General features: G+C 35.4%; 1 protein-coding gene across 3 annotated transcripts in view; it reads right to left on the bottom strand.

The window, feature by feature from the left end:
• The window catches only part of SNX9 (sorting nexin 9), a 48,375-nt gene that overhangs the window by 26,515 nt on the left and 411 nt on the right, over positions 1–21,449 (bottom strand). For all 3 annotated transcript variants that reach the window (XM_088142458.1, XM_088142463.1, XM_088142470.1), the window contains exons 2-3: positions 1,716–1,802; positions 684–758 (exon numbers count right to left, since the gene is read on the bottom strand). In XM_088142458.1, coding sequence (XP_087998584.1) covers positions 684–758; positions 1,716–1,802 — 162 coding nt within the window. The remainder of the gene's footprint in view (positions 1–683; positions 759–1,715; positions 1,803–21,449) is intronic.

Here is a 21,449-nt window from a genome sequence, read left to right as displayed (position 1 = left end):
GGGTCATATGACCAGGACAGAGGGGCACTTAAAATGGAGGGGTTGGCAACATTCCAAGCGGCTAACCAACTGCTTCTCCCACATGGATGCACTGGAGAAATTTTTATGGATTTTCTTTCTCTCTAGCCTGATCCAGCCTAACTTCAAAAGTTAAGTTTCTTTTGGTGGCTTCTCTACCCATACCAAATTTGGTTGTTTCTTCTGTTCAGTCTTCGGAGATTAATCATGGGTAGACAGAGAGTTGCAACTGTCTTTATACAGTACATTTCCATCATTCCATTTAGTTGGAAAGAATAAAAAATGAGATGTCTATATGAAACTCTCACATAATCAGTTTAGCCTTTTCTAATCTCCTTAATCAATAAATGTAAACCAGATTCTTTGACCAAAAGTCTAGCTAGAGACCCACATGCAGAAAAGAGTTCTACTAAACCGATGGACTCATTCTGTTTGTGTGTGCTCCATAAATTAGAGAGGACTATTACTTTCTAACTTCTATTTCAGGGAGAATGTGATCTTACCATTAAGGCATCAACCATTTGTGGTTTGGTCTTGTGTAAATAATGACTGAATTCTGTACCTTATAAAATACTGAGTATGATACTGCCAATAAATCTACTTACATATTATATAGCAGCTACATTTTTTATATTGATGAATATTGTTTTATTATAATATCTTACTTCAACATAATCTGTAGGAACTAATCCTCTTTCTCCGTGGCTGTTTTTGCCTTCCAGCCAGCCTCCACCTACATCCTAAAATAATTCAAAAAATGGGGTGTTAGCAGTTAAACTATAAAGCTAAGAAATGATACATTCAGTTTTCAGATATATAATTATACTCTGTATTTTACATATTCTGTTATATCTTCAATAGCCTATTTTAGTTTCTTCTTTCCTGAAAAGCATAAGGGTATTTTTCTCAGTTTTTTTTCTGAGAATCATCACAGAAGTAAAATCAGGTTACTTTTATGGGCTAATTTCACGGATACCCATAGCAAACAATATTTTCACAGTTAATTCTGACCAGAATATTAGTATTACACAAAAAAAAGTACAATCAACAATAACCCTAATGGTTCTTGCAGGTACTACTTTCATTATGCAATTGCCTACAGAATTTTATAGGAAATCCATAAACTATCATCTTTTATTTGTGGCACTCCTTGTTTTCTTACCATCTCCTCTATTTATTTTTCTTAATATGAATAATCCAATGAGGGAAAAAAATATGGAACACTTCAGATTTTTATTATAGCCTCAATACTTGCTTGGTAATAATTCCCACCAATTTCAGTGACTTACTCCCAAGTACAGGTATTCAGTTATAACCCAATTCTCTTTATTTCTTAATTCTATTTAACAATAAATACTTCCAACTTTGAGAGATAGTTAAACAAATTGCCCCGGTGAACTCAGCGGAGTTTGTGGCTCCCATTTAAATATATAAACCTGCATCTGTGGCTCCCATTTAGATATGTAGACCTTTTAATCAAATCAAATAAATTTTATTACAGACCCATGGTCAGATATGTATGAAGTAAAACCCATTTTGTTATTAGTCTGCATGAAAAAAGTAAAAATGTGCAAATACTGTTTCTTTAGATTTTCAGGTTTTTGCAATAAAATTACTGAATATTTTCTTCACTAAAATTTCAGGATGATTAGTACATATTATTTAGTACATATTATTATCTACTGAAAGTGTCTTACCGGATTAGTAATTGTAATTATTTCTCCTTCATTAACTGTTAGCTCATTATTTCCTGGTTCAGCAGAAAAGTCATACATCACCCGAGCCTGTAGGTATGCAAAAAATTCTGTATTAATGACAACATGTTTATCTCAAGCTCATGAAAAAAACTTAATAGGAAATCAAGTTGTTCGCTAAGATTAGCATTTTGAAAACCTGAATTCTAAAAATCCAAATAAAAATCAAATTCCAAAAATATTTTAAATGGCCATCAAGAGTCTAAATCTCAGTATCTCCAACTTCTTGGCTGCACCTAATCAAATCAAATCAAACTTTATCTTTTCCTTAAAATAAGTAAACATGGGACAAACTAAATTGGTAGAATCAAACACATAAGTCTATCAAGCCTCTATGTTTGAAGGATAAATGCTACATGACATAATGCAACTATTGCTTTCCAAGACTCACAAGCAGGGCAAGAAGTCATTCTTTTTCTCTTGCATCTGGTGGTCAGAGACATTCTGCTTTTACTTATGGAGGTTTCATTAAATCACTGCGTTCAGTAGTAGCAAATCCAGCTCTGCCCCGTTTCTCTTTTAGGAGGTTATAGCAGCCTGACCCGGACAATGACCCATGGTATCACCACTCTTGCTTTAGGGCTTTAACAGCAGCCTCATACAGGTAGTCCCCGATTTACGACAACAATTGGGGACAGGAACTTCCATTGCTAAGCGATGCAATCGTTAAGTGAGTTGCACCTGATTTTACAATCTTTTTTGCCACGGTCTTTAAGCAAATCACATGGTTGTTACGCAAATCCAACTTCCCCCATTGACTTTGCTTGTCAGAAGCTCCCTGGGAAGGTCGCAACTGGTGATCATGTGACCCCGGGATGCTGCAACTGTTGTAAATACATGCTGGTTGCCAAGCACCTGAATTTTGATCATGTGACTGTGGGGATGTTGCAGAGGTCATAAGTGCGAGGACTGGTCATAAGTCACTTTTTTCAGTGCTGTCATAACTTTGAACTGTCATTAAATGAATGATTGTAAGTCGAGAACTACTTGTACACATATGTTTTCTGAATGAAGCTTTTCTGTTGCTCTATTTCTTGTCAAATAAAAGTAAGCTAAAATGATAAACAGTAGTTCAGAACATATTTTGTTTCTTCCATTTGGAAAGAGAAGATTAGTGATCTAAATTTTGTTGGAAGAGACCAAGACTTGGCCTCGTAATGCATTAATTTGCATTTCAGATTTGATTCAAATAATTCTCACATTAACAGCAGCCATAAGAAAACCAACACGGTAATATTTCCGTCATGTATGTCTCTTATTCCCACTATTGTCCCCTTTATAGCTCTTACAGCACCACAGAGCGGGCAAGACCAAGGCTTTCACCCTTTATGTCTTTGCATAAAGTCTTATGCAAGTGAGGGCTCTTGGTGAGGGCTTCAAATGCAAAATGGGTGCCTTAATCTTACCCCTTAAAAGTTTCAAAGAAAACCCAATATCACATAATATATACACTATATATTAAACATTCCTCCAAGCAGGCACTGAAAATCTATAACCTTATCAGAGAATCTCATCTAATAACTGAGGAAATATAAAGGTCAAGGTCTCCCATGAGTTCTTCATACAGCCTATGTGGAAATTATCCTTAAAAACAGATAAGAGCTACTGACATATTTAATGCCTACCCTTTATTCGTAAAATCTAAAATGAAGCATATGCTTATGATTTTTATCCACTTGAAACTTGGGTAAAACGTGCCACCAAGTATTACCACAATTCCACTTGAGAACCAAGCTGTAGGTGATATTTTACTACTTGGCAGGGCTATGTTTCTTTCATCCAGTTAAAAGATTTATCTGATAGAGAATCTTCTTAGGTAAACTTTGCCTTTTTAAAAAATTTAACAAAACATACATATCAAAAATACAATGCATTTCTCTGTAAAAGATACCTTCTGAGACATGGTAACAGAGAGACCATGAAATCCTGATGCAATGATTAAGACAGAATTCTAAGCCCAAGGAAATCAGTCTAGGAAGCCCCAATATAACCTCTAAGAGCAATTCAAACAGTTCAGATTGCAGTGCTGACATGTTCTAAGCTCAAGCACATACACTGAGCAGATCTTTAGCCAGGGTATTCTGGCACAGAGAAGAGAATCATGATAAATCAGACCACGTCAACCATTCCCAGTCAACTGGGATGGTACTAAAGAAAACCAACAGGCAAAAATATGAGAGAAATATGAGAGAAAATATTAGTTCTTCTTTAGTTATCAGCATGGATCTTGATAATACATGCCAGATTTGGTACACTTATCCAAAATTAAATCCTTCAAGAGGATATCTACCAGGATCTGGCCAAGTGACACTTTAATAGTTTATGGATCAAAGTCAAAACACCCAAGGAAGAAACCTATGTTGGAAGAATAATTGGAAGAAGAGAGCTTTTAATTGTCCAATGTATCCCACTCAAGTAGCAATAGATAACCAAGGAGGCAGCAATATAAAGCATTTATCTCCTATCCCTATGTCCTAGAACATATCAGCAAAGCTACAATTTTAGGAAACACACTGAACTGTATTCCACCTCCATGTGGACGCGAGTACAATGGACTGTTCCTCTCTCCAATCTTGGTCAACACCATTTGAACGCTGTAGTTTTTTTTTTTTTAATTGTATGATACTGGTTTTCAAATTACTACTACAGAGCCTATTAAGCCAAATATAGTCAAAGACTATTTCTTCCAAAAAAGACTTATACTATAAGCGAACATCAGTGTTTGGAACCTCTTTCAAGAAGAGAATAAATGTTATTAGGCCATTTAGTTTACATTTACATTTTTTTTTTTTTTGCTTAAAGATAAAGGCAAGTAAGCAAATTCATTGTTAATATTGATAGATCTGCTTTCTTTAGGTAGAGGTTTTCAAACTTTTTCAGGCCATGGAAACTGTTAGTTAAAAAATCCTAGAACCCCTGATCAAGGAGCAAAGCTTAGTGATTTTTAAAAAATGGCCCTTTTTGAGTTTTTTTTTGTTGTTCTTAGTTTCTTATTATTATTGTATCCCACTTTTTTTATATATAACTCAAGGCAGTGAATATATGGAACACCATCAAGTTCATGAAGATCCATGGAACATATAGTAGTTTCAAAAGAATCATGTTTTAGATCATTGATTTATACCGTTATTTATATCCTGCTGTCACTGTACATGGTACTTTACAACTCACTGCCCCAGAAGCTTTTGATACAAGATTTAACACAAAAGGGAAAAATAAATTAATTAATTAAAAATAAATGTATTTAAAAATAAAAATATGCCTATTGGTTGCAGCAAAGGGGTCAAGTTCCTTTACTGCCATCTAACTATTATCTGGATTTGTGGAGCTCAGATACAGTAATTTGAAACATGCCATTCTTTCAATTATATGTGCTTAAGCTTAATTACTGGTACAACTGCAGTTGGAAAAATGGGAACCCAACTTGGCTTTCAATGGCTTATTACAATCTCACATTCAACACTGTTTCTGCTGTATCTTTATTGGCTAGGTGCATAAAGAATAAATGTATTTTTAATTAAAGCTGAATTTCATTATGATAAACAATTAACATTTCAGTTACTTCATAGATGAACTATTTCCCCCCTGCACAATAAATTTCACCAAACACAGCAATACCCATTTAGCAGTAATCTAAAGTTAGCTTGATATAAATTAGCTCTGGGTCTACCCATGTCATACTCCCTCTCTAGCTGTTGCTAGTGGCCAAATACTAGGTTGTTAAACATCTGTGCTAATTACAGCTTCTTTCCTTAGATATTAAAATTATGCCGCACTCTACAATTTATGCAGTGATCATTAGTCATATTTCCATGCTTTAAGTGCACATTAAACAGCTGCAGAGTGACAAATGTCTTCTTTTGAAATGTTGCTGATGCTACACAAGCACCAGTAAAGTCTGTTTTGGTCATGATAACAGCAAAAACAAGCAGGCACTTTATCATATATGACACTGCAAATTAAAGTAAATATGTCTTCTTTCTAAGTTACTGGAACTTGTGAAGGATAATAGAATGGTGATGCTAACTAGTCAGGTTCTGACTACAGAAATGGACACTGGGAAATTATTTTCAGTTATACAATCATACTGCTGGAAGGTGCCATTTAAAGCCATTAAGATCAAGTTTGTGCCACATGCAGGAATCCAGATTGAAACATCTGTGGCAAATGGTTGCTTACTGTTTACCTGAATACATCCAGTGAAGGGGAATCCACCACTTCTCTAGGTAACTGGTTCTACAACCAAACATTGTTAAAAAACATTTTCTTACAGTCATTCAAAATTTGCCTTTTGGTAGCTTAAATCCATTATTGGTGGTATGGAATTCTAGGAACAATACAGAACAGGGAGTGACTATCTTCTGACCAATATTTCTTCAGATATTTGAGAACTCCTATCATATCCCTCTTGATCTTCTCAAGGCTAAACATTCCCAATTATTTCACTCTCTCTTCACAGTACTTAGTCCTTGGTCACCCTTATCACCCCTCCCTGAAGCTGCTCATTTGTCTGAATCCTTCTTGAGGTGCAATACCCAATCCTCAAAAACAGGCCTAAATAATGCAGAATAGAGCAAATTACTTTCCAAGATTTGGAAACGGAGCTTATGTTGATATAGCCTAAAATTACATTTGCTTTTTTTTTTTTTTTTTGGGTAGCCACATCACACCTCAGAAGTAACAGCAGTCAACAACTGTTCTAAGATCTTTTTCATAAACATTATTAGCAAGCCAGGTACATAAATCCTATCACTGTCCATTTGGTTTTTTATCTTAAGTATGCATTTGTCTCTTGTTGAATTTCATAATTATCTGCAGCCCATTTCTCTAGCTTATCAATGCCATACTGAATTTTATTTCTCTTGAGCTATCACATACATTTTGTATCATCTACAAATCTGATTAGCATTCCATCTCTTCAGCCCTTCACTTCTGGTTAAAAAGTTATAGCGAAGAATCAACACTTGAATTGAACCTTATGACAATCCACTCAATGCAGTCTCCAGTTTGATGAGGAATCATTAGTAAATATTTTCTCTGAATACTATTTTCATGTCTGCTGTTTCCATTTAACAGTCATGCCATCCATCCTCACTTAACTGATTTGCTATTCAGTGTCAAGGGTACTGTGAAATGCTTTCCTGAAATCAAAATATAATATGTATAATATTGTCACAATCTCTTCAATCAAAAGACAATGCTTGGTATGGTTAAGACTTGTATTTGACTAATTACAAGATTTCCAAGGAACTTACACATGAATATCTTTATGATCAGCTATAGAATCTTCCTAGCTATTAATGCCAGACTAGTTGATCTATTAGTCCTCTAAATCCTTTTTCCCTTTTCAAACATAGGGGCATTCACCCTCTTCCAGTTATATGGCATTTCTCTTCTCCAGAATTTCTTGTAAGGTTTCAGCAAAACCATCACCTTATTCCTTTAGTACTCTTAAAGCAATTCATCTGGACCCAGTGAGTTAAAACAGCGAAAAGTAAGCAGTCCTGACGTTTCTTTATGAGTCACATTTAATTTTCCCCCCCTCTTCCTTCTAATTTGAACATATTTAAATATCCTTTTTTTTTTGTTCTTAAGATCCTTCATCAATCCCATCTCATTCTGCATTAGCTTTTTCAACATTTCATTGTTCTGTCTACCTACATGTACATTTCTTCAGTGACTAAGTCTTCTTTCCATCTGTGTATTTTTTTTGTTTTCACGTCCTCATTATTTATATTTATTATTAAAATTGTGTGTTGCCCAACAACTCTGGGCAGCTCACAAGTAAAAACATAAAAAAAAGATATAATCAGAAACAAAAATAAGAAATAAATACACTGGATTCTTCTGCTGCTTTCCTTTTTTTTTCTCATTGGAATTTTCTGTAATTGTGCTTTTAGTTTATCCTTTTATAGCAACTTCCTCCCCTGCCACACAAATTTAGATACATCCTTCTGCCATTGTTTAAAGGTGCATCAGTTGTCAAAACAGGTATTGTCTGAAACAAAAACATCTTTTTAGGCAAGACATTCATTTTTATCACAGAAATTCTCCCCAGCAATGACAGGTATGGTTTCTCTCATCTTAACATCTTTTTTAACTTCATTCCATGTCTTAACATAGTTATTTTGAAATAGCATACAGTTCATATTTGTCATAGTAATACCCAGATATCTTACTTTCTTCTCAATCTAAAAAACTTAAAAATAAAAATATCTTCTATTTTCATATTTTTGTTAACATCTTCGTCTTCTGTTTATTAATCTTGAAACCTGCTAATGTACCAAATTCTTTTAATTTGCCCATTAATGTTTCAATAAAGGACCTTCCAGAACCAACACCAAGTCATCTGAAACAGCCTTTAACTTACATGTTTTTAAAAAATCTTTACTCCCCCAATTGTCTCTTCTTGTCTTATATCTCTATTCAGTATTTCAAAAAATAAATAATACCAAAATAAACAAGAGAAGAGACAGTGGGTATTCCTGTCTTGTTCCTTTTTTGTATCTTACAGGGTTTTGTTAGATCACCATTACCAATTATTTGTGCTTTCTGTGAAGTGTAAATTGATCATATCCATTTCATAGAGTTCTCTCCAAAATTCACAACTTCCAAAACCTTGAACATGAAAGCCCAGTTCAAATTGTCAAAGGCCTTTTCTGAATCTTAGAAAATCAATGTGGCTTGTTTTTCATTAGGTTGCTCCAAATATTCCAAAATGTCCAACACATTTCTAACATTGCCCTTTAACTCTCTTTTAGGTAAAAACCCACACTGATCCTCATGAATAAATTCTTGCAAAGTTATTTTCAGTCTATCAGCTAGAATCGTTGTGAACTTGTAGTCATTATTCAATAATGATATCCATCTATAATTTCTTGTTAGTCATCCCTCTTTATGTATTAGTGCTATATTGCCTTCTTTCCAACTCTCTGGCATCTCTCCTCCCTGTACAATAGAGTTCACTGTGTTTTGGAAAGGTTGTAAAAGTTCATCCTCAAAACATCTATAATAAAAACCTGATAATCCATGTCCAGGCACCTTTCCTGGTTTAATCTTTTTTATAGCTTCAGAAATTTCCGTTATTGTTATAGGTCCATTCATAACCTGTTCCTCTGTAATCCTCAGTAAATTTTGTTTCTTTAGATATTCATCTATTTTCTCTAGAGAGATGTCACTTCCTTTATACAAGCTGGAATAATATGAATGAAATACTTTTTATAGGGCCACATTATCCATTAATATAGTATCTCCTTCTTATAATTTCAATATCATTTTCTTTTCTTTTAATAATTTATATGCTAGCCACTTCCCTGGTTTATTTGCGAACTCAAAATTTTTTTGCTTTACATAATTCATTTTTATTTCCATCTCTCTTACTGTTAACGTAACTGTCATTGCAAGCTTAATTTGTTGAGAAATACTTATCTTCTCTGAAAATTTCTTTAATTTTTCTTTTTTTCTTTATCTCATCCAAAATAGCTTGTGTCTTCACTTGGCTCTTTTTTTTTTGAGTTCACAATTATGTTGTATAAAATAACCTCTAATAAAAGCTTTACTTGCATCCCAAACCTTTCTTAAATCACTGCCTTTACTTAAATTATTTTCAAAAAAATTTTTTAGTTTATTTTACAATTCTCCACTATTGCTTCTTTCTGCAGCAACATTTCGTTTAGTCTCCATTTAAAGAACTAGATTTTCTTTTATAAACCAAACTCACAGGATTATGATCCAAAAAAGTCTTTGGTAATACAGTGGTACCTCGGTTCACGAACGCTTCTGTTCACGAACAATTCGGTTCACAAACAGCTCCATTCGCAAAATTTTGCCTCCGTTCGCGAACGCCGGATCGGGTTATGAACAGGATCCACGGCCATTTTCCCTCCCATGACACGTGGTTGCGGCTTCCTGTAGGGAGGGGGACTCTCCCTCCAAGCAATATCCGCCTCCCCACCTGCCTTCCTGTCCTCCACGCCAGAAGTTGCGTCGAGCAAGGTTAGTGTTCTCTCTCTTCGTGCTGTACTTTGTGTCATATTTTTGTGGTTTAAAAAAACACACACATATGGTTCAGAACAGATTAGCCGTAATTACATTGAACCTTATGGGGAAATTTGATTCGGTTCACGACCAATTCGGTTCGCGACCAGAGTCGCGGAACGAATTAAGTTCGTGAACCGAGGTACCACTGTATCTCTACTTTATAAATCTTGATAGCCAAGTTTCTTGAAATCCAAATCACGTCTATTCTTGAAAAAGATCTATGTCTTTCAGAAGAGTAGGTGTACTTTCTTGAATTGCCATTTTTCTGTCTCCATATATCAACCAGCCCTAAATTGTCCAACCAGCTCTAAATTGTCCAACCAGCCCTAAATTGCCCAAGTGTTACAAGATGCAAAGGAGAGAGGAGAAAGAGTAGGTGCTGCTGAGAAACAGAAGGCTCTTGGAGTTAGAAGAGCATGGCCTGAGATTTGGGTGGCAGGGACATTTGTGGTATGACAAAATCAAGATTAATGTGGTTTTAAAAATTATTATGTTAGCTGTGCTATATTGAGAATGTGGAATAGATTCCAACCCAGGTTGTGCCTGAAAACCTTTCTGCACAAGAAGCATTTTATAGATGAGAAATAATAAGCAAACACAAATGGCTAACTTATCATGAGATACGAGAATTCTGTCAAGGGGAATATAAAATAAAATCAAGGGAAGAACTGGTGGCAGAGGGATATATTTCTCAATGGTTCTCTTATTTACAGTTATTAGAGAGATTTAAAGTAGACAAAAGAGTTTATGATTTTGAACACTGTCAGACTGAGTTTGAAATAGAATTGTGTACCAATGATGCACATATGATTGCTAAAATGTATAAACCTTTATTGAAATCTGAAACAGAAGAAGAACAAGTGAAAGAATGTATGATAAAGTGGTCTAAAACTTTTGGTTATAATGTACAGATGGAATGGGAAAATATGTGGTTGAAAGGACTGAAATTTACGCTATGTTATAATCTTAAAGGGAAGTTTTATAAAATGATTTCGCTGGTATATGTCACCAGAGAAATTGTCTAGAATGTATAAAGGCATTTCAAATTTATGTTGGAAATGTGAAAAACAAGAAGGGACATTTTATCAAGTTTGGTGGACATGTAAAAAAGCTAGAAAATTTTGAATTCAAATACACACGCTGATTCAGAGGATTTTAAAGATTAATATACAATTGAGGCCAGAGGTCTTTCTTTTGGGATTCATGAACAAACAGTTGGAAAAAAAGTCATGGAACTTTGTTTTTGTACATGATAACTGCAGCAAGATTATTGTATGCACAAAGATGGAAAGATTCAGCAGTACCCACAAAGGAGGAATGGTTGGTGAAGATGATGGAACTTGCTGAGATGGCTAAATTGACTTCTTTCATCAGAGAAAAGACAACATCTACATTTATTACTGACTGGGAACCCCTTATGGGCTTTTTGCATAAAACAGAAAAAAATAACTTATGATTTATGGTTTGGATGATTAGACAGGATAGATTATAGAAAGAAAGTTATGTTGTAACCATAGAGTAAGAGGTAAATTTATAATTATACTTATAACTGATGTGAAGATTGGAAGCTATTTCTTCGTATCTTTTTTCTTTCTTTTCTGTTTTTCTTTTACTTTTTTTCCCTTTCTTGCACTTTTAGCTTTCTCTTTGATTTTTCTTACTTTATATTACTTTGTATTAGTTTTTATCTTCCTTTTTGGAAATCTTTAAATAAAAATAAGGAAATTTACTACTTTCTAGTAGTATTTCTAGTATCCTTTCGAACAAATTGTAACTTTTAATTGCTGTATTCCAGTCATGTGAATCATCCCATCTTCTAAATTATACTTGTTTTTCTCTTTATTCCACATGTACAAACAATGAACAGTCCAATGTTCTTTGATTTCTCATTACATGGTTTAAAAGACCTCATTACAACAACACTACTGTCTATAGTCCATAAATCTTATCTGAGAGCCTTACTTCAGAATTTTCATTTCCAACTCCCACAGGATTGCTTAAAATCCTCCTAAACAAACTTGTCATGTTTTGACCCCCTGTAGCTGTTAGTCACCAATTACTATAATTCTTCTCTTTGCTTCTTACAAGGAACCAGTGCACTCCCTCTATTTTTCACAGATCTATCTTACTATTCTACAGTGTCTCTTTTTTTACTATGAAGGTTATGAGACTGTGGTTTTTGTTTTTTGCAGCACCTCATTTCTTTGAACAGATAAATCTTCATCTTCTCTATTAACTGAAACCAAGTGAGCACTGCATTCATTGAACCAACTGACATTTTCTTCAAGAAATGCAACAAACATTTCAAGGTTGCTCCTTGAAACCTGGGTGTTTAATATTTCTGTGCTTACTCAATAGGAAGCAGTAAGTCACACATGATAGGCAATCAATAGATCTCAAGACATACCCTTTGCAATCAGCAGCTATTCAGATGACTTTTACACTCCTTACAGCTGAGCACATAGTCCCTTTCAATGCCTAGCATTTTTGGTCACTCTTCTCTCTTCCTTGTCTCTTCCTTCTATTGAACTTGGAAACTTTTATTAGCTTGGTCCTGTTATAGTGTCCTTTCTTTGACTGGATAAATCTTTATGTTTAAAGCTCTACTGACAGAATTGCTCAAGCTTTAGAACGAAGGTTCCTTAATGAGCATACTGTACTGTACTGTAGAGACTACTGCTAGAATTAACACCCTTTTGAGAAAAATAGGCAATGAGAAATTATTGCCAGTAGCACATCATAAAGGAAAAGCTAGAAAAAGGTAATAGAAATATTTTCCCTTTCACTGAAATATATTTGATCCAGCATTAATATAAATTATGCTTTTTTCTTTTGTTTCTATCTCAGTTTTAAATTCATAATATCTGTATTTGGAGGATTTGCCTTAGTTGTGCACATTTCAAAACTGGCATCTTGCTACAATAAACAAATTAGGATTCTCTGTATTCAGTGCAGGACAATATCACAAAGACAGTGCCGTTTGGCCTAAATTTTTCATAACCAACACACAGTCAAAATTTCTTGCTTGAATGCTATACAAACTTCGTTAAAAACTTAAGTGTTTTTTGGACAGTACATATTTGTTAATATATAAGCATACTGTGATAAGGAATTAATTTTTAGCATATAAAACTGGTCTGATTACTGTCTAGAGACTTGCTTGAGAACTTCAGAGATAAACAGAAAAGCCACTCCAGTAAATAATTACTAGTACTAGTAAGCAGACATAACTCTTCAATAAACTCTTAACTGCAAAGCATTCTGAAGATGCAATTTTCCCCATAATATATCTCTAAGAACTGCTAATGTTATTTTATTATTATTATATTACTGAATTATATTATCTGTAACATAAGTATTTGCTTTATAGGCATTTTTGCAAACAAAGGATAAGCAAGTTTTGGGTCTGTGTCCACTTTTTGAATTTTGTGAATATGTCACAAGCTCTGTTACAGTTTTTCCTAAGTTGAATTTGAGCATTCATAAAATAGCTAGTCATAGTGGGTATGGCTAGTCACAAAGTAGTGTATACATTTACCAGAAGGCAAACTGGTTACTTTCTACCATCTCTGCTTTACTTTACCTTTTTTCTGGATGAATATGGGCACACTTCTAAACAAAACAGTGGGCCCTTTATTTTTATTACTGAAGAATGTTTATGAGACTATATAGATCCCAGAGGCATTCTTGTAAATAAAAATAATAGTAGAGGCTGTGCTTTACTATGGAACATGTCAGCTTCCTATTTAATTAACTGAACTCTCTCTCTCTCTACAGTGTGTGTGTGTGTGGGGGGGGGTCCCCACAGATAGGAAGACTAGCAGATACCAAGGGAGATATCTATGGGGCACCATGTTGACTTTCTATGCTGTAAACCGTGCAGGAACTGTTGCTGAATGTGGCAATAAATCATTTGGGAGAAGCAGCTTGCTAGTATTAAAAAAAAACTGGTAAAAACAGTCTTGGGATATACAATGACAATGAGGATTTTTTTCCTACCTACTCTTGATATAATCTTATTTTTCAAAATATCACTGAAGGGACTTACTGAAGAGGGGGACAGAAGTCCATTTCTTCAGTCAGCCACGGCCCTTAAAAGATTGACTAGGGCATATTATAAAAGGCAAATGCATACAGATGTGTACCTAATGAAACAAAATGTAGGTGCCCAAACTTTCACTGTCTACTTCCCTATTTTTTCTCCCTATAAAGCAGCAGTTGTTATTATTTTAAGTACTAAATGGAGACATTTTACCCGAAGAATTGAATTAATACTCTTCTCAAAAGAACTCAAACTGTCAGAATGTAAATCAAGTTTGGGAGATCCAGATTCAGCCCCCCATATTTCATGGTGAGCCAAAAGTTAGAAAATTAGACACTGAAGAACTGAGCCTTACAGAATCCCTGCTCTTAGCATAATCTGCTTTCTCTATTATTCCCTGACCTTTTTTTTTTTTTTTTTGGTGCCTTTGAATCAATCTTGACTCCTGGCGACTGCCTGGACAAGTCCTTGCAGTTTTCTTGGCAAGGTTTTTCATAAGTGGTTTGCCATGGCCTTCTGCCTAGGGCTGAGAGTGAGTGACTGGCCCAAGGTCACCCAGCTGGCTTTGCATCTAAGGTGGGACTAGAATTCACAGTCTCCTGTTTCTAGCCTGGTGTTTTAACCACTATACAAAACTGGCTGTCTTCCCTATCTTTACCTGCACAAAGCGTTCACACTCATTCTATCTTTCGCTCTTGAACATCAGGACAAGCAGTGGAGAAAGTAGCTAAATAATCCTACAAGCACTGCCTAAGCAGTGGCAGAACTGGCTTTTGCCATCTTTATCTGTGTCCTGTCTTCGCTCTTGGAAGAGGAAAACAATAAAATAAGTATTATGACCCCTACATACTCAGTGCTACAGTATATCCTCAGGTGAACATGAATATATAAATACATAATATATTTAAAGCAAGGAAGTTTAGAAAACAATAATTTTCCAGACTTTGACAGTGTTTTTTACTGAGAATTCCATATGAAATAAGGTGGACAAGGGAGTGAGGACTTGTCCATTAGGAATTCTAATAAAAAATACAGAACTTTCCTCTGGCTAGACAAAGCAAGAGAGTAATTGAATTAATCTGCTCAAGTTTCAGGAAGATTATTTTTGAATAATCTGAAATCAACTCATCCCTTTTAAGGTTGTTGTTGTTTTTTTTGTAAATAAGGAACAATATATTTAAAAGGAATGGATTAACTTGTTCTGCATTGAAGGTCTTCAGTGAAAAGTAATCTAATTTCAGAGAAATTACAAGTAAACAATTTCTGAAATACAAATATCCATATAAACAATTTCTCTAGTTCCTTCATAGTCTTTCACCTATACTTCACTGGTCTGTCAATCTGAATAAGGACACAATTATATTTAGAGTGACCTCCCTTCCCAATTATAGCAAAATATATTTTCCAATATTATTACAAATGTATTCCAACTGTCCTCCAAGCAGTTCATAAGGGATATTTAATGTTGCCTTCCTCAACCTGGTGCTCTCCAGAAATGTCATGCTACAGCTCTTACTATCTCCAACATAGCCCATGATCAGGGATGATATTCATTATAATTTAGTGTATCTGGAACACAGCAAGTTAGGGAAGACTGTTTTAGTCTTACAGCAATTTGTTCAACTTTCCTTCTTACAACCTAGACAATCTATAAACGGTTAATGAAAGGAATAAGAGCTCAGATTAACAGTATTTATTAGAAAGAAGGTTAAGTTTATAACACAAGAATTCTAACAAGTATACTTTCAAGTGAGAAACCTATATATAGGCATGATGCAGAAGGGAGGGAACTTCCCACTTTTGTGAGGCAGAGTAGTCTACATCTGTTCATTGTTTTGATTTGCTATTCTTTTCATCAGTATGAAAAATAACTATCTTGGAACTGCATCAAATAAATTAAGCTAAGAAATAGTATTTGGCCATTGTTATCCAGTGTGCTTCATAAATCATAAGGAAACTGAATTTTGAGTGTTTGGATCCAATAAAATGCTCAATCACTACATTGGTTATCTGAATCTTTGCTCATCTATCTTGTATATGTGCAGCAGTCAATCAGCACTGAAAAACAATTTAAAATTTAACCATCTTTAGAGCAAGAAAATGGTGTAATACAAATGCTTCCACCAATTTATTAAGTTCCAGAAGTAATGTGAACCATGTCAGGGGTGATATTCACAGTTATAGGGGTGAATATTGAAAAGTCAGAAATTAAATTGCACAGTTCATAATTCTGCAGAATAGTTTTTAATACTGTAGATTCAGAAGCAGTCCTCTCCTCCAAGTATACAAATCTTCATTGTGTAGCTAAAGCTCAACTACATGTAACCATCTAGCTTAAAAAGCCCCTCAAATGTCAGATACAATAAAGAACAACATGCCCAATGAAAATATATAATCAAGACCAAAATAATTGTTATTTTAATTTCCTCCCCCTATATTTATGAATATGGAACACATGATCTTTGGCAGCATTTATTTTTATTGGGACAGATTTGTACTTCAGCTGAGGTGCATTTTAGCAAGTCGCTACCTGAACTTCTAATAACATTACATGCTTAGCAAAAGGGAAGAAAAATATAGCACTATAGAGTAGAAATCTTTATTTTTATCTAACTTTAAATAATATTGTTCTCACCAAGTGAGATGCGGGCAAATGTACGCTTATATATATACATACATACATACATACATACACGCATATATATATTTCACAAATACTCAGATTTCATTACAATATTTAAAATTCCAAACTAAGAACAAAGTTTAGGTCTCAAATTGCAAGCTCAAGTGAAAGCTAAAATCCTAGGTTTTTTTGTTATTGAAAGCCAGCAAAAATTGTCATGTTTATTACACAAACACATCTCTATCTTCTCCCTCTTCACAACAAGCATTTTTTCATGCAACAATGCCAAAGAGCGCTCTCACTTTTGCACAATTAAAGAGAGATATTCCATCACCAACATGTCCACCACAGAGATACCTGTACAAACCTACCACTAGCAGTAAACTCCATAATGCAGTTTTCTGCAGGTGAGCAAATTGATGCCCTGCCATCCCATATTAGCCAATAGCCAATTGTCCCATAATATACTCCTTTTGTTGTAAGGTCCAGCACAGATGTACTCTTCTATTCAGTTATCTACAAGGTTGCTTCTGCCCCAAAACCCAGTATTACAAGGGATACAGATAATCAGTTTTCATCCAAGAAAATATGGAATGGTGATGCTACCACCTGCTCTAAGACTTCACTATTAAGAAGCAGTTAAGCTTCCTCTAGCCATGATTCTGGTTGGATTCATCTCTCCAAACAATTTGTCCAACCAAGCAATAGCAAATGAAATACATCCATCAAATAGCTACCCATATCTCAATGTCTGTTTCCAATGTGGTATCTAGGTCAGAATGGACATGAGAGTCTTCATCAGCAAGTACTTCTAACATGTCATTGCAAGTTTCAAAAATATCTAGCTGTCAACCATCTGAAAAAAATCAATTATCTTACTTAACATATAAAGCCCTAAAACGGCTATTCCATAGCAACATTTAATCACATTCAGAATACATTCTCCATTCTCACCCTTTTTACTCTATTCATCTAATATGTTTCTACATAAGTAACTTAGAAAACCAAGCATCCCAAGTTCTCAAACCCAGCAGTGGATTTTTAGGACTAATTTTCTAAACTTTTGGGCCATCATTTTCTCATTCCAAAGATCAACAAGGGTGTAAACCACATTGCCCGCCCTAGTAATTGGAAAATTAAAACAAAACTCCCCAATTTTAAAGCTCCTCACTTATTCCAAAATATACCTCAGAATTTCAGAACATTTTTGGTCAGTCATTTACAGTTAAATGTTATATGAATAAAGAATAAATCAGTCTATCATTTCCCTCCAGAAAGCTAGTTATGTAAAAGATGCCACAAGCCTCTGTTTACAGAACGAAGTTGCATTTCATTGGCACTGAGACAATGACCCTTCACTTCCTTTGAACACTGTGTGGTTGCCTATTCCAGATACGGAAATCAGCACTGATTGGACTATTGTTTCAATGGAAAATCTTCAATAGCTTTGGTTTCCAACAGCTGGCAAAGGAAATTCACACTGCACCATAGTAGAAATGTAGTTCAAAGCAATATCAGAGCAGAATCTTGTAAAGCATTAAAAGCCAGCAGTATACTTCAATCTTTTTTTTTTTAAAGTTCTGTCTTTTGGAAATAAAAGTATTGCTTTAAGTATTGCACTATTTAAGTATTGCACTATTATGATCAAGATAAACAGATTAACATTTTTTAAAAAAAATCAAAGTATTTTTTAAAAGCTTTGTTTAAAAATTTAAGTAAGTCATTGTTTATAATAAAATCACTCTCACTTCAGTGGGACTAAATCCAGAATGCGTAAGGCATAAAATGCATCTCAAACTTTGGCTTCTGTTCCAAGCCTGCTCTAATGGCATTCCCACCAATTGGTGAGTGCACTGAAATTCTGTATACAGGTAGTCCTCATTTAATGACCATTCAGCAACTGTTCAAATTCACGATGGTGCTAACCGAAGGGACTCATGCCTGAAGTTATGGCCACTGCAGCGCTCCCGCGGTCACATGATCACGATCTGGTTCCTTGGCAACTGGTTTGCATTTACAACTGGTTGCCAAGCACCCGAGATCATGTGATCGCCATTTGCAATCTTCCTTGCTGACTTCCCCAGAAAGTCAATGGGGAAGCCAGCAGGAAAGGTTGTAAGCCACTGCCACCTGCCAATAGGACTCCGTCTTGTCTCTGGGGGCTGGCTGAAAGTGCTCCATACCGAAATCCAAGCAGGGTTTTGGCATGGGGTGTTTTCAGCCAGCCCCCAGAGTTGAGAGGCCCCCCTCCATGCCGAAATCCAAGGGAAAGTCACAAGCCACTGTGTTCATTCTACCTCCCAAGAGTTCACTGCTACCTCCCAAGAGGACTCCCTCTCATTTCTGGGGGCTGGCTGAAATAGGTATGTATATTTGACTTGTATGGATAGATCCAGGAGCTGAGCCCAAAAGATAACCAAAGGTTTCACCACTAGTTTCTTCCACCTTCACTCTCATGCCCAGTTTGAACTACATATCTAATGAACTCAGAACTGCCGCATACAATAATAACCACAAATCAACTCCTTCCTTACAGGTGAGTACAATAGGAAAAGCCTTACTTAAAAGAAGTTATAAAAGCAAAACAGTAAAGTATTATAGGAATTCCCAGTAAATGCTGGTATTGAAGAAAAAATAATTTCCTCCTTTAATGGCTTTTCTCCCCTTCCGTATGTATACATATGGGTATTTCATATGAAACCACACACAACTACTAAACAATAAACTACTACAATGGCTACTTTTAAATTTTGTTATTGGCTTCTTTTGTTTTCTCCTTTTTAATATTACACATTAAATCATCACGGATATTTAGCTGAAGGTAAAAAAAAGCAAGAGTCCATTCAACAGAGTAAACAAAAAATGTTTTCCAGTTTAGCCGCAAAACGACGTCAAATTATTCACAATTAAGATCGAATAACTGAGTATTCCAAACTGTTCCTCCTGTAACTGATCATACTGAGAAGTCTCAAAATAAAAGGGAAAGAATAAAAAAGGAAGTTCAATCTCACCATTGCTCTAAAAATTCTCACTGAAGGAATTTTAAATTTTCTTATTTATAAACAAAAATGCTTCAGAGGGGGGAGAAGCTATCTATAGTGACAGATGAGGTAACAGCATTACTCAACATCTATGCCTTGTGATTAATCTTCTTAAAACTTAAACCTAAGTCATTTTTTCCTTTCCTGCTAAAATGCTGAGCACTGAAAAATAAAAGACATACTTCAAAGAACTTGTTTCAGTTTTGAAGAAACTGTTTAAATCGGCCAATTATCAGAAAAGATCACATGAAAATAGAGCATAATATATATTTTTAAAATGTGAACTGGTTTGAAATGACATAATAGGAAGAATAGGAATTTTGTCCACATTCAACAACAGAAAAAAAGCCAGTGAATCTTGTGCTCTTGTCCTCCCTTTGGTATGCTGTGAGACATTAGAAACATTTATTTCCATTTTACATAAATTTCAGTCTGTTCATATGCAATAAACTACAGTTAATATTAATTACAGTCAGTGATTTTAAAAACTTTAAATCGTGGTTTACAAAGCCAGTACGCTTCCACTACACCAACTGGCTCTCATGTTTCCACTATATATAATTAAGGTTATACAGAATTAAAAATTGATGTAATACTTCAGTCTTGCTAATAACATCAGTATGATGTCCAAATGTGATCATTGATGAAGTTTATTCACTTCAACCATTTTCTCAATCTCTGTAGAGAGTAGTAACTAACATGGAAAGAATAAGGAAAAAACGCTTACATGAAGACTGTAAGCGTTACTAACTAGAGTTATAAAAAATAGATCCATGTGATTAAATAACACTTTCTTTTCCACACATGGTTTGGAAATCTTAATTGTTGTAAACATGCACTGGTAATTTTATTAATTTTAGGCATACAGTTCAAGAGAACAAGGGTTTTTAAAAACCCAGGACACAATTTTCTAGAGTTTGCATTCAAGAATTAAATATAACAAAAATAATTTTAACTGCCAAATTTAAATATTTGAATACGATCTTGCTTTTTTCCTAAGTTCTCACCTTAATATATCAAAATTGTGATTGTTGAGATATTAATGCTTTACCTCCAGCAATACTGTCAAAATGTTGTCCTGTAATTCACATTTGCAAGTTGCACGCCTAAAAGCATTAGCCAAGCAAGTGGTACTTCCAAATAAACATCTACAATATTAGATTTTAAAAATCAGTCATATTTGTTCTGTGTCATGGACACAACTGCAGCATGGAGCAGACACTCTTATTTTTACATCTGGAAAGAAGTACTGTATGGAGAGTGTGCACTGACTGTGAACACGCCTACAAAAGGGCAAGAGCCAGACTCTGCTCTTCTAATATTGTCGTAGGTCTGCATTAAAAGCTGAACTTGGAGGAAAAAAAATTCTTATGTAGGAAAAGAACTAAGCTATAAAAACAGGGGACAGGAGGCTTAAAAGAACTCATTTCACTGTTTACCAGCATAATGAACATATTATTAGTTGGAGAGAACTCTTCTCAAGCGCTATGTCGAAGTTTGCGTTCTGCCTTCAATTTCTTCTGTTTGCTGGCCCCAACAGAAAGACACATCTCAGGCCCAAACGTGCGGGTCTGCGTGTGTAGATCCACGGGGGGCAGACGACACGAAAGTCGCCAAGATAAAGGCACAACTCGGGCCACGCAGCCCCCAGTTCAACTGGGGGAAGCGGAGGGTCTCTTCCTCAAACACGCCCTTCGGACATGTATCCCTCAAGCCGCCATCCTAGACGGCGCCCACCCCGAGAGCGGGCGATACAGCCCCGTTTCTCCCCAGCGCGAGAGGCGCGAGCCCCATCCCCTCCAGCCACCCTTCGCCGGTGTGACGCCCGAGTTATTTTAAAGCGCAAACAAAACGCGAGGGGGGCGGGGGCGGGGGCGGCCAAGCCAGCGGCTCCCCAAACCGGAGCTGGCAGCCTGTGGCGGCGAGAGAAG

Source organism: Python bivittatus, unplaced genomic scaffold (genome assembly GCF_059951505.1).
Source record: "Python bivittatus isolate LINGU-HERP-01145 unplaced genomic scaffold, Pbiv_v1 ctg000020_np1212, whole genome shotgun sequence".
NCBI classification, from domain to species: Eukaryota; Metazoa; Chordata; class Lepidosauria; order Squamata; family Pythonidae; genus Python; species Python bivittatus.
Note: the sequence above shows the minus strand (reverse complement) of the source record. Positions and strands in the feature narration are given on the sequence as shown.